The following is an 11,927-nucleotide window of genomic DNA, read 5'->3' as shown; positions in this document are numbered from 1 at the left end:
AGGGACAACCTGTGTCCCAGGAAGCAAGAGCTGGTCTCTCCTACAGCCTCTCCAGCTATAAAACATCAGGACCTGAAGTGACTGGCAAAGGGAAGCTGTGCAGAGGGAACCCCCAGGCAAAACAGATTTCTCTGTGGTTCCTGCAGCAGCAAAACTGTTGGAGTTGCTGCTATCAAAACCTTTTGATTTCTGTGGCTCATATCCCACCCTGCTTCCAGTTACAGGTATCAGCACTAGGTTGTGGCAGGAGGGAAGAGATGAGGATGGGAGTGTCTGCAGCTCAGCAGTGAGTTCAAGTATGGATTTGGGCAGGTAGAGAAGGGGAATGAGGGCGCTTGGTGTGCAGTTTCAGCACCCAAAGAGATGATTACAGCCAGTCCCTCCAGAAGGGAGCTGTAAAAGATGGATCCTAAGTGCTTGCTGCTGGTTCCCAATCCCTTTCCCATGCCTGGTTTCTCTGAGGGGCTTCAGAGCCGCTCAGCCGAGCGGCCAGAGCAGGGCTGGCAATGCCGGGAGCAGGGACGTGGGGCTTGTGCCGACACAGAGGAGAGGCAAGCCCTGGGGGGAGAGCAGCTGCTGGCTTTGCTGCTCAAGGCTTAATGCCCTAAGAGGCCAGCTGACTGCTGCTCAGAAGCAAAGGGAAAAGGCAGGCACTCTGGACAGCCAGACACCCAGCCATGCTGCGTTTCCCCAAGCCATGACGGGACAAAGGCTTGGGAAATGCATCGCCCTTTGCCTGCTGCCTTGGAGCTGCCTGAGCTTCGCCTGCAGTGAGGCTGCCGGGCCCCAGACCGCCTTGCTTGGGGCAGGACACAGCAGGAAGCGGCTGCCCAGGGACGCTGCCAACGGGACCTACATGCACAGCAACAGCTCAGGTACTGCGGCGAGCCAGCGCTGGCCTCTCCTCCTGCCCCGCTGCTTGGGGCCCCACCATGCAGGCACTCAGGGTGAAGGGTGTGTGGGATGTGCTGAGAGTGGCATGATGGTGCTTCATAGGAGCCACAGGGCTTTGTAGGGTCCTCAATGTCACAGCAGCTTCTGAGACCTGGGGGAGATGTCTTGCCAGAAGCAAAGCAGTTCGGCAAGGGGAGGAAACGTAGCACTTGACTGTCCTCCTGTGAGAGTAAAATTCTTGCCCATGTTAGCCTCCATGTGTAGCATGATGGCCCAGCTCCCTGTCCAGACTATGGGCACACTGAACACAGCCCCTGTGCCCAAGGGATGAGTTGGGATCCTTTGGAAGAAATGAGGATGGAAGTGTTTTTAAAAGCACAAGCCACGAGGATGAGTAGGGGACTCACAGCTCCCCTGTGAAGAGAGACTGAGACACCTGGGGCTGTTTTTAGCCTTGAGAAGGCTGAGAGGGGATCTGAGCAATGCCTATAAATATCTGAGGGATGGGTGTCAGGCGGAGGGGACCAAAGCTCTTTTTGGTGGTGCACAGTAACAAGACAAGAAACAACAGGTACAAGCTTGAGCATGGACTGTTTCACCTCAACATGAGGAGAAACTTCTTTACAGTGAGGGTGACGGAGCCCTGGAGCAGGCTGCCCAGGTGGGGTGTGGAGTCTCCTTCTCTGGAGACTTTCAAAACCTGCCTGGATGCACTCCTGTGTGGACTACCCTGGGTGATCCTGCTTTTGGCAGGGGGGTTGGACCCAGTGATCTCCAGGTCCCTTCCAACCTCTAACACTCTGTGATTCTGTCATCTCCAGCTGCTGAGGGCTTTTGTTTGTTCTGTAAACCACTTTCTGGAGCCCAGCACATGCTGTTGGTCAGCAAGTGGGACAGGGCTTCAGGGTTGTGGTGGGGTGAACACCCAGCCAGAGCAGGCAGCCAGCACAGAGCAGCCCACACCATACCAGCAAACTCTTCACCTTCCCCAGCCTTTATGAACTGTATGCTGTTTCCAAAATGCCTCTTTGAAATAGCCCCTGGACCACCTTCTCTCCAAATCATGGCAAAGGATGGTTGGGTAAAGTGCCAGCCAGAGCTGGACACCTAAACAGTGCCACAGATCCAGTCCTGCCACTACTGCATTGACTCATATCAACCTCTCCACTACCCGTGCACAGCACTGCTGGATTTGGGAGAAGTCTGATCTTGCTCAGCCCAATTTGTTTCTTGTCAGCCTCTCTGGGGGTGCTGCCTATGTCATCTCAGCAGAAGCAGAGGTAAACCAAACCTCTCTCTTGTATTAGCTTTGCTGCTGTGCTCAGAATTTCCCTCTGAAGTTCCCCCTGAGATAGATAAAGCACATTTCTGCCTGTGGGCTTTAAGCTTGGTTTGAAGAACTGATCAAAGTGTTTTCCTTTAATTGAGGATATTGGTAGCTGTGATACCTGCAACACAAGAATCCAGTTATCCACATTTTTGTTGTCCTGGCTTATCTAGTGATTTTTTTGCAAGCACACACAGGCTGGAAGGGGAACAGCACTAAAGATGCAAAGGGTGCAGTGCAAAAAGGATTGTCAAGGCAGGATGATCTAGGCAGGGTAGACTTAAGCAGGATAACTGAGTAGCTCTGAATAGTTGTGAGTAACAAAGATGACAAAGTAAAGGCAGGGATGGAAAATGGATCTCTCTACAGCACAGAGCAGTATCCTTATTGCTTTGAGTTCCAGCCAACAATACCCTCCCAGAATACTGGGGTATTAAAAACCCCTCTGTCTTCTTCCTTTCCCTCCTCAGTGTTGCTCTCTGAACACCACTGCTATCCTATACCTTTCCAGACCCTCTCCTGCTGTTCAGTAGCTGCTCACATTGCAGAGCCTGCAATCAGAAGACTTAGTTTCCAGATGAAGCCACCAGACTTCCCTGCAATTCTCCTTTAGGATTACCCAAAAGCAAGGCTCAGAGACTTGCAGGACCTGCAGAAGCAACAGGGGCCGGGCAGCCTTTTCAACAGCACCGCCAGTGGGGGCTTTCTCACCACCTGCACTTAATGTCTCCCCTTCTCCCCAGCCCCGTGCACGGCTCTCTCCCCACCACGCTACGGATACTACTATGTGGAGAGAGGCTCGGGCGTGTCCTTGGGCTCGGTGCTCGTGTACTGGTGCCAGGAGGGATACCAGCTGGTGGGCAGCCAGAGGCTCTCTTGCCTCCGCCGGGAGGGTGCTTCGTCCTGGAGCCACCCTCCGCCCCTCTGCCAAGGTAAGGAACCCACCGGCGTGCCCCAGCCCCTGCTCCCACTCCCAGGGTAGCAGTGGGGTGCAGGCAGTCGCCACCAAATAACTTAGGATGGGAGGCTCAGCCACTAGCCCTCACATGGGGTTTTCCTCACTGTGGCCAAGCCGGAGAGGGCAAGTGGGGTGCCCCAGCTACCCTAAAAGGGGACAGCAACGGCCGAGCTTGATGCGGTGAGTGCTCATCACCGCTCACCGGCCCCGCTCTGCCCGCAGCAGCCTCGCAGCCCTCGGTCGCCGGCTCCCGCGCAGCCGTGGCCGCTTCGCTACTGAGCGGCGCAGTGATCCTGGTGCTCTCCGTCGCCTTCGCCGTCTGCTGCTGGCGGGACAGGGCGAGGAGGAGCCGCGGGGGGTGAGTATGGCGATGGGGAGCGGTGGGGTGGGCGAGGGGAGACGGTAAGGAGCCGCTGGAGCCTAAGGAGAACCGCTGCTGCCATCTGCTGAGGCGCAGCAGCGTGGGTCGTGCCCACCCGGGACAAGGCACCTTGTGACCCACCTCTGCCCCTGCACCACCCTCTCCGTTCACACAGCTGAAACATCTGCAGCTTGGTGTGAAGGCAGACCCTGCTCCGAGGAGAAGGCGTTTGGCCCCGATGAGGATACAGGGGCTTTGCAAGGGGTCCTGGCCGGGAGGATGCCGCTGGGGGTCACACAGATCTACTAAAGCTCCTCCATAATGGAGCAGTGTGAGGGTAATGGACAGCGGGAATATCCCTTTTCTGAGGCTAAGCTCAGGACAACAGTGTGCACAGCACAGCACGAGGAAAGGAGGAGCATCCTCCTCTGGGAAGAACCAAGAGAGAAACTGTGGTGGGGAACAGGGTGGTGAACAGAGGTGTCACCTGCAGCATCTCTGCAGCAGCACTTCCCTGTTTTCCTGGCCTACAATCCATCAGGACCTCTGTTTTTGGCAGCAATGGTACCCTGAACAAGGGTGACAGGGGCCATGCAGGAGCCTACCTAGGATGTAGATTTAACCAAGAGCCTAATTCCTTACTGTGAGAAATCCACAAGCACAAGGAATGGGAAAACGACCAACCAACCAAACAAAATACCCTCCTCCCCCAAACAAAACCACCACCACCACCCCCCAAAAAAAACCCAAACAACCAACCAACCAACCCAAACAACCAGAAGAAACCCAACTAACCAAAAAGAAACCCCAAAACAACACAACCCCTCACAAGAATAAGGGAGAACAACTCAGGTTTTTAGTAGGCATCATCCCTACTTCTCCCTGATGGCCTGTTCTTCCATCACACTGGCTGGTGATGCCTCACTGGTCCAGCCTCACCAGCACCCCTTTTCTGCAGGGCTAAACCAGCTTCATTGCTTTCCCCCTTGGTTTGGGATACACACCCCAAGTCTTTCCAGGGATGTCAATGACAAGAGCCAGCCCACCAAGTGCAAAGCAAGCATGGGCATCTCTCTCTCTCTCTCCAATTTGCAGGCAGCAGCACAGGAGGAAAGGCAGATGGGTACGTGACCCCTCCACCCCTGAGAGGGGCAGGAATGCTTTTGGGAGGCTGAGGCACTACCACCGGCGTGATTACCATCTCTCAGCCCTTTCCAGCTCTGTGTTCCCAGGGGCATTTGCAGGCTGCAATAACCTGGCTTTCCAAAGGTACCTCTCAGCCCCAGTGCTGGCACTGCACCCCTCTCACCCAGTTCCTCAGGCAGAGGCAAGAACCACACCCAGACCACCTGGAGGCAAGGGCAGCCAGATGTAAAAGCCTGCCTCTCCTGGGCATTCAATCCCCTGCCTCACCCTCTTACCTGCTCCCTACCTAGTGCCAGAGAGCAATGAAACCCTTGTCCCAGCTTTTTTCCAAGAGGAAGGTGAACCAGAGGACCAGGGCTCCCCTTTCATAGAATCACAGACTAATGGTATTGTTTCTACTGGAAAAGCCCTGTAAGATCCTCAAGTCCAACCACCAACCTAACACCACCACGGCCATTAAACCACTTCCCAGAGTGCCATGTCCACACATTTCTTCAACACCTCCAGGGATGGTGACTCCACCACCCCCCTGGGCAGCCTGTTCCAATGCCTGACCCCTCTTTCCTTGAAGAATTTTTTTCCTCATATTCAATCTAAACCTCCTCTGGCACAATTTGAGGCCCTTTACTCTCATTCTATCACCTGATACTAGTGAGAAGAGACTGACCCCCACCTCACCACAACCTCTCAGAGAGTTGTAGGGAGCATCAGCATCTCCTGGGTGGGCTGTGGGATCCCATCAGCACTGCAGCCCTCTCCTCCTACTACCTCCCTCTCTTGTTTTTCCCAGGAGCCCTGAAAACCTGCCAAAGCTGCCCCTGCGGAGCTGGCACCCCGAGGCCTTGCCCCAGCTGGTGTTACAGCCTGGCACCGCACCCATCGCCGCCTTGCCCGGCCAGCCGCCCCGCAACATCCTGCTACCTGCTGTGCCCTGCCGTGCCGACCTGCCCAGAGACCCACTCCCCCTCTATTACAGAAGCTATGAGGAACACAAGGTCTTCAAGAAGTTTGGGAGGCCAGGATGAAAATGCCAACTGCTACTTACCTTCCCTCCCCCCCCCTTTAATCTTTTAACACCATCAATTCCTTGAAGCTCTGCAGAGCTCAGGGTAGAATTTCACCAGAGCCAATTACTGCACCTGGGTCTTCTAATGGAGGAAACCACCAGGTCTTGATCCTGTTGAAAGGCTTGTTTGATATAATCCTTTTGTTTCCCCTCTCCATGTCCAGAAGAGCACATTTGCAAATAGGAGTTCCTGGGTTACAAGCTTCTTAATTGATCATTTTGGTGAAATGGGTAAGCCCAAGCCTGAGCAGCTCCTGCTTAACCTATAGGCTCAGCATGTGCAGACCTTTAGGTTGGAAATCCAAGAGCCTGATTTTCTATTTAGGACTCTTCAAAAGAAACTGAAGGTGAAGGCAACCAGTTACCAGGAACAAGGAATCTATGTCATCAGGCATTGGGAAGCATTTACAAGACATCACTCTTGGCTGGAGGCTGAGATTTAAAGGCCTTGGACTTGCAAGATGCAGTGACATGTGTGGAAAGCCAGAGTTAGGAGGAAGATATGATTTTTTAATACAAAGGCCCAAGCACATTTGAATCATAGAATGGGTTGGAAGGGATCATAAAGATCATCTAGTTCCTATCCCCCCCGCCACAGGCAGGGACACCTTCCACTAGCCCAGGTTGCTCAAGGCCTCATCCAACCTGGCCTTGAACACCCCCAGGGAGGAAGCATCCACACCCTCCCTGGGCAACCTATTCCACTGTCTCACAACCCTCACTGGAAAGAATTTCTTCCTGCCCTAGGTGATCCTGCTTGAGCAGTGAGGCTTGGACTCCATCTCCACTGGGCCCTTCCAACCCCTACCATTCATTCTATGACTGCGTGACGGGAGTTCAGCCCAGGCTGTGCCCTGGGAACTGCACTGCCCAGTGTCTTGTTCACAGAGGTAGGAGTTGTCTTGTTAAAGAGATGAAATCAGGCAAAAAAAAACCCCAAAGAAAACTGAAAAGGATGGGAAGGAAACTTCTATCCATTTCCTACTCTGTTCCTCTCCCTTGTCAGGTTTTAAGGAGTAAATAAAACCTCACTACAGTTTCCGCTCTCTCCATGAACATTTTTGTTCAAGACCCCTACATTTGGGACACACTTTGCTGTTGCTTGGATCTTGAGTGAGGCTTTAAAACCAGAAAAGGGATTTTTTTTTTCCCCTCCCTGCCCTTCCCATCAGGTTAGAGCCTGGCACTGGCTTTCACTGCAAACTGAAGTGACACACGGTTTAGATACAGAAGTCTTTCACCAAACGTGTCCAGAAAGCTGCTGGCTTTGAATTGTCACAGCAGAAAGTCAACATTTGCAATAAAAACCTTCATACAGAGAAAATTGTCAACTTGAAACGTTTTATACAGCTGACATTAAATATATAGAGACTTTACAACATGGAAAAGTTTCTTTGGGGTAACATTTTCCTGGCTGTTTTTCTTCTCTGTGTGTGCAAAGCTAAGCTTTCTACCACCAAAATTTTGATCCCCAAAACCTTGGCACATTTAGCCAAGCTCCTCCAGCATGGAGAAGCACAGCCAGGTCTTAAAAGTCACCTCAAGCTTGCAAGGGACTGAAGCTAACAAGAAAGATGGGTTAAGGGCAGGAAGCCCAACTCTACCATGAGTTTCCCTACCAAGCCCTTACTCTTTGCCTCAGTCCCTTCTCACCTTGGAGCAGCATAGCAAGACATCAAGTTATGAAGAGCCACAATGAGCTTCACCCTGGGAAGGCACCATCAGTAAGACAAGAAGCACCACCACTTGCATTTAATGGCCAAAAGAGACTGAAGAAGGGAGGCAAGTATGGAAGAAGCCTCTCACAAGCCTACAATCCCACACATTCTCTTCACATAACTCAGTAGTTCCTGTTGGAGCCACCAACTACCCAACCTTTATGCATCAGAGCAGCACATGGAGTGCTGCCCTCCCCACCACTGCCCACCAGAGAAACTCCAGCTTTCCCTGGGGGTTTCCAGCTGTCTAAGACCCTCACATCCCTAACAGGGAAGCTGAAGCTCCAAGAGGTTTAGTTGCAACGTTTTATGTCACGTCAAATGCAATCCCCAGTTGGGCAATGCATGGGCTACCACATACCTGTTTATTCCATTTAAATTCCACACATGCACCATCCAATAGAAAGGTGAGCCCTAGGGCTGGAGGAAACCATCTGAGGAGGGGCAGAGAGAGAGAGCAAGGCCAGCTCACTGCCAATTCTGCTCAGTGTCTGAACACACACACACACAGACAGAAAGCACCCACAGGTATTTTAAACACAGGATTTAATGCATCAGGCTCCACGCTGCAAACCTCAGCCTGGATGCTTATCTAGAAAGAGCCAAACAAAATCTGGTCACAACTTTAAATTCATCAGTGAAGCACTCCTAGAGCTGTTGGCACCAACAGAAGAAGTTTCAGACCCTCTCCAAAGATCTGGGCAGGGTTAATGCTGGGGCCTGTCACATGCAAATGCTAAAGCCATGAAACTCCAAACAGATATTCCACATCATCTCGAGAAGAACAGCCCCCCTCCAGCTTCTGAAATAACATTTGAAGTGTTGCTGTGCTGGCAGGGAGCTGGGGGAGAGCTGAGGAAGTCCCACCCTCTCTCCAAGCACCTCTGAAATGGAGAAGTATTTGTCAATTTTTTAAAGTCAGAGATCTAGGGCACAGAACAGTAACCCAGCAAGATGTCACAGGAGAAAGCAGCAGGAGCTGTGTGATGCTTGTATCCCACTGGATGACTTCACCTTCATCTGTATTGCAGGAGAAGGCTCTTGGTAACCCCACAGCTCAGGCACCACTCTGCCATCAGCTTTAGATCAATGAGTTTGCTGTACTGTTTTCCTTTGAAGTGCCACCACCTCTGTTCAAATCATTTCCACACCCAATATCACTCCACCACACCGCCCTCAGGCAGTGCTTATCAGCAGAGCCAGTAACAAATCTCTGGCTGCCAGGATCACTCCTTCCATCCCAAACCTCCACCACACAGCAGTTCAGACTCTACAACCCTGCAAACTTCTCTAGCTCCCTGTACTTGGCCAAACAAAAGTCTTGCCATGCATTTCCATCTCAGAAGCCTCCACTTTTCTACACAAAAGCAGATGGAGACTCCCTTTTTACAAGGAGTCACATGGAAAAGACAAGGGGTAATGGGTAATTACCCAAAGGGAGATTCCCATTGGACTCCAAAAGAAAATGTTTCACCCTGAGAACAGCTGGACATTGGAATCCTCTCCCAGAGGAAGTAATGGATTGAATAGCTTTAAGACTCAGCTTGACAGTGTGCTGGGCCATCTCATTTACCCTACACTATCACCCAGAAGGGCTGGACCAGATGATCCTTGGGCTCCCTTCCAACATGGCATTCTGTGAGCCTGTGATAAAAGCAATAAGCCCAGGCTGAAGGCAAACCCCAGAAGGAAGGGAAGATTAAGACCTTGCTCACATGCAGTGGCCTCACATATAAACCAGAGCATACTGAGGCTCCACCACATCTTACACTGTAACCCAAAGCTACGATGGTATTTCACCTTTGTTCCTTTTCAGAAGCTCTGCTTGCATTCACTGCCAAAAGCACAAGAGCACCTAAGAGCCATTTCCCATCAGTGGAACATCCCAGAGTTGGGGAAAAGAAGCTGGGATCTTTGTGAAGAGGAAGGACCAGAAATTCTCAGTTACTGCATCCACATTCAGCTTGACCAGATGATAATTAATCAGGGAAGTGGAGAGCACTTCTGCAGCTGGCCACAGAGCCACACGCTGCTGGAAGATGTAAAGCAGCAGCTTGGTGGATGTCAATAGGCACTGCACCTTGCTTGCACTGCGTGGGCTGGCAGCTGGACTGGAGGGAAGAAGTTCTTCCCCATGAGGGTGGTGAGACACTGGAACAGGTTGCCCAGGGAGGTGGTAGAAGCCTCATCCCTGAAGGTTTTTGCAGCCAGGCTGGATGTGGCTGTGAGCAACCTGATGTAGTGTAAGTGTCCCTGCCCATGGCACAGGAGTTGGAACCAGATGATCCTTGAGGTCCCTTCCAACCCTAATGATTCTATGACTGGAGGGAAGTTCAGTCTCCTCAACAAGTTACAAGTACCTACAACTCCTTCAACTAGACCTGGTGGCAATTCCAGTGCCTGAACCCTTTAAGCACTGTGCCAACTCTAAGTGCCTCCTGGCACAACTCAGTTCTGAGCAGTTCATTTTTATTGCAGCACCACAGCTCTCCCCAGAGAGAGCAAGTCACAGGCAGTAAAGAATCTGCCACACGGTGCAAGGATTTGTGTGTGCTGGAGAACACCACCAAGCCTAAGCTCCTTGGCAAGTTAAGACAACTTCCACACACTGTGAGGAGAGGGATGAACGAGAAGCACCCAGGTAACTGGTCTACATTTTTTTCAGGTGTATTTTTCTAGGCTCCCTTGCAAGGGTGAGAGAAGAAATTGATACCATGGCACCAAGTGCCACATCCAGTCTTGTTCTGAACACTTTCAGTGATGGTGACTCCACCACCTCCCTGGGCAGCACATTCCAATGGCCAATCTCTTTCTGTGAAGAATTTCTTCCTAACACCCAGCCTAAACTTCCCCTGGAGCAGCTTGAGACTGTGTCCTCTTGTTCTGGTACTGGTTGCCTGGGAGAAGAGACCAACCCCTACCTGGCTACAACCTCCTTTCAAGTAGCTGTAGAGAGAAGAATCCCTCCAGAAGAAAAGGTGCTGAAGCCAGAAATCTCCACAGCACCACAGCCAGCTCTAAGGAAATGTAACAAACCCCAAACTAAAGCAGAACAAACCAACAAAGCCTAAGAAAATAAACACCACCAAATGGGGGGAAAAAAGCAGCCACAAAACAAACCAAACCCCCACAATTAACACCAAAACACCCCCCACATGAAAATCCAACCTCTTAAATGCCTATGATTCAACCAGCATCTCAAAAAACCTTTGTGGACAACAGCCCATGATGGAGAGAAAGAAAACAAAAGTCTGGAGGTCAGGCACTAGAATACAAACTCAGCTTCTTGAGTAAAAACTGTCATGGAAATCGGCAATGATGTTCTAAGTATGGCTGGAGCAGCCCTGTCCAAACACTGCCTGCTGCCACTTGACTTGCAAGTAAGAAAAGGAAGTGACAAGAGGAAAGACAAGGATTTTACACAATGGCTGCCCTATAAGATGATGTTATACTCCTTGCTGTAATCCAGAGAAACATCAGGCCTTTACTAGACATTAAAAGGAAAGGAAAAAGCACCCTACAACAAACCAACAAGAAAATAAAGCAAGCAGGCAGGAGCCCTCAGTATCAGCCCAACACTGCTGCCCCCCACAGGAACTGATGCAGCACTCCTCATACCAACAGACTCGTGGCTAAGGAAGCCCTCTCTTACCTCAACACCTATTGTAGGAGTCTGGCCCACCCCTTCTTCAATGTGATCTCCACCAGACACCATCTACCAAATGTGCTGCTAGTCCTGGGTCACCAACAGTCAAGCACTCCTCTCTGCTTAAGGCAAGGAAGAGCTGCAAGAATCCATACAGGAACCACCAGCACCAGACTGAGATGATCACACAGACCAAGCCAACACATGGATGCTCTCTTTGCAGTAAAGGGTCCTGTACAGAATTTCTTGTCACAGGAAGAGTCCATTAACAACAAAAGCCTTAGGAGAGACTAATTGAGCTCCACTCAGTTGAACAGAGTGAAATGTCAAGTTGTTTCCTGACTCTGTGTGTGTGAAGGAATGAGCATCAACCAGTAGGTAAATCTAGGCTAAGAGAGACAGAAGCTGCACCCTCCCATCAACTTGAACACTGACATGTTTTGAAGTTCTAACACCAGTGTTACCCACCAAGAAGCCTTTCTGGCAAGGCAGGACCATAAAAAGAAACATCATTCCAGTTGCAAACCTTCTCCTGAAGGCTAGAAGCTTATCACTAGGCCAACCACACAAGCTGCTGCATGGCAGAGGGGATAAGCAACCTCCTCAGCAGCCAAAGCCTATTTTCTCCTGGTAGCAGACCATGCATGGTCACAGGTTTTGCTCAGCACAACCTAATCTGTGTCAAAGAGATGAAACAGGAACCAAAGGTGGCAGCAGCTTCAGGAACTGCTGTGGTACATAGGAAGCAATTACAGCTGCTTAAAGAGACTTGCTCAGAGTCAGGAAGGGCACCCTTCCAAAGGAGAAAAAC

At 51.1% G+C, this 11,927-nt stretch overlaps 1 protein-coding gene across 2 annotated transcripts; it reads left to right on the top strand.

Annotated features, from left to right (window-relative positions):
* Positions 1 to 519: 519 nt before the first annotated feature.
* Positions 520 to 6,132, top strand: LOC128897863 (sushi domain-containing protein 3-like). Of its 2 annotated transcripts, none has more exons than XM_054167946.1 (5): positions 520 to 875; positions 2,965 to 3,153; positions 3,405 to 3,537; positions 4,636 to 4,809; positions 5,477 to 6,132. In XM_054167946.1, the coding sequence occupies exons 1-5, from the start codon at positions 698 to 700 to the stop codon at positions 5,709 to 5,711; spliced, it is 909 nt and encodes a 302-aa protein (XP_054023921.1). In that variant the 5' UTR covers positions 520 to 697; the 3' UTR covers positions 5,712 to 6,132. The 2 variants fall into 2 exon arrangements, with proteins under 2 accessions (XP_054023921.1, XP_054023920.1); XM_054167945.1 differs by having other exon boundaries at positions 3,402 to 3,537.
* Positions 6,133 to 11,927: the final 5,795 nt, after the last annotated feature.

Source organism: Dryobates pubescens, chromosome 15 (assembly GCF_014839835.1).
Source record: "Dryobates pubescens isolate bDryPub1 chromosome 15, bDryPub1.pri, whole genome shotgun sequence".
In the NCBI taxonomy this organism is placed as follows: Eukaryota; Metazoa; Chordata; class Aves; order Piciformes; family Picidae; genus Dryobates; species Dryobates pubescens.
Note: the sequence above shows the minus strand (reverse complement) of the source record. Positions and strands in the feature narration are given on the sequence as shown.

Excerpts from the sequence above, each read along its gene's own strand:
- LOC128897863 (XM_054167945.1), top strand. The coding sequence starts at position 698 with ATGACGGGACAAAGGCTTGGGAAATGCATCGCCCTTTGCCTGCTGCCT. Across the intron at positions 876-2,964 it reads CATGCACAGCAACAGCTCAG|CCCCGTGCACGGCTCTCTCC; the intron begins GTACTGCGGCGA and ends CCTTCTCCCCAG. Across the intron at positions 3,538-4,635 it reads GCGAGGAGGAGCCGCGGGGG|GCAGCAGCACAGGAGGAAAG; the intron begins GTGAGTATGGCG and ends TCCAATTTGCAG.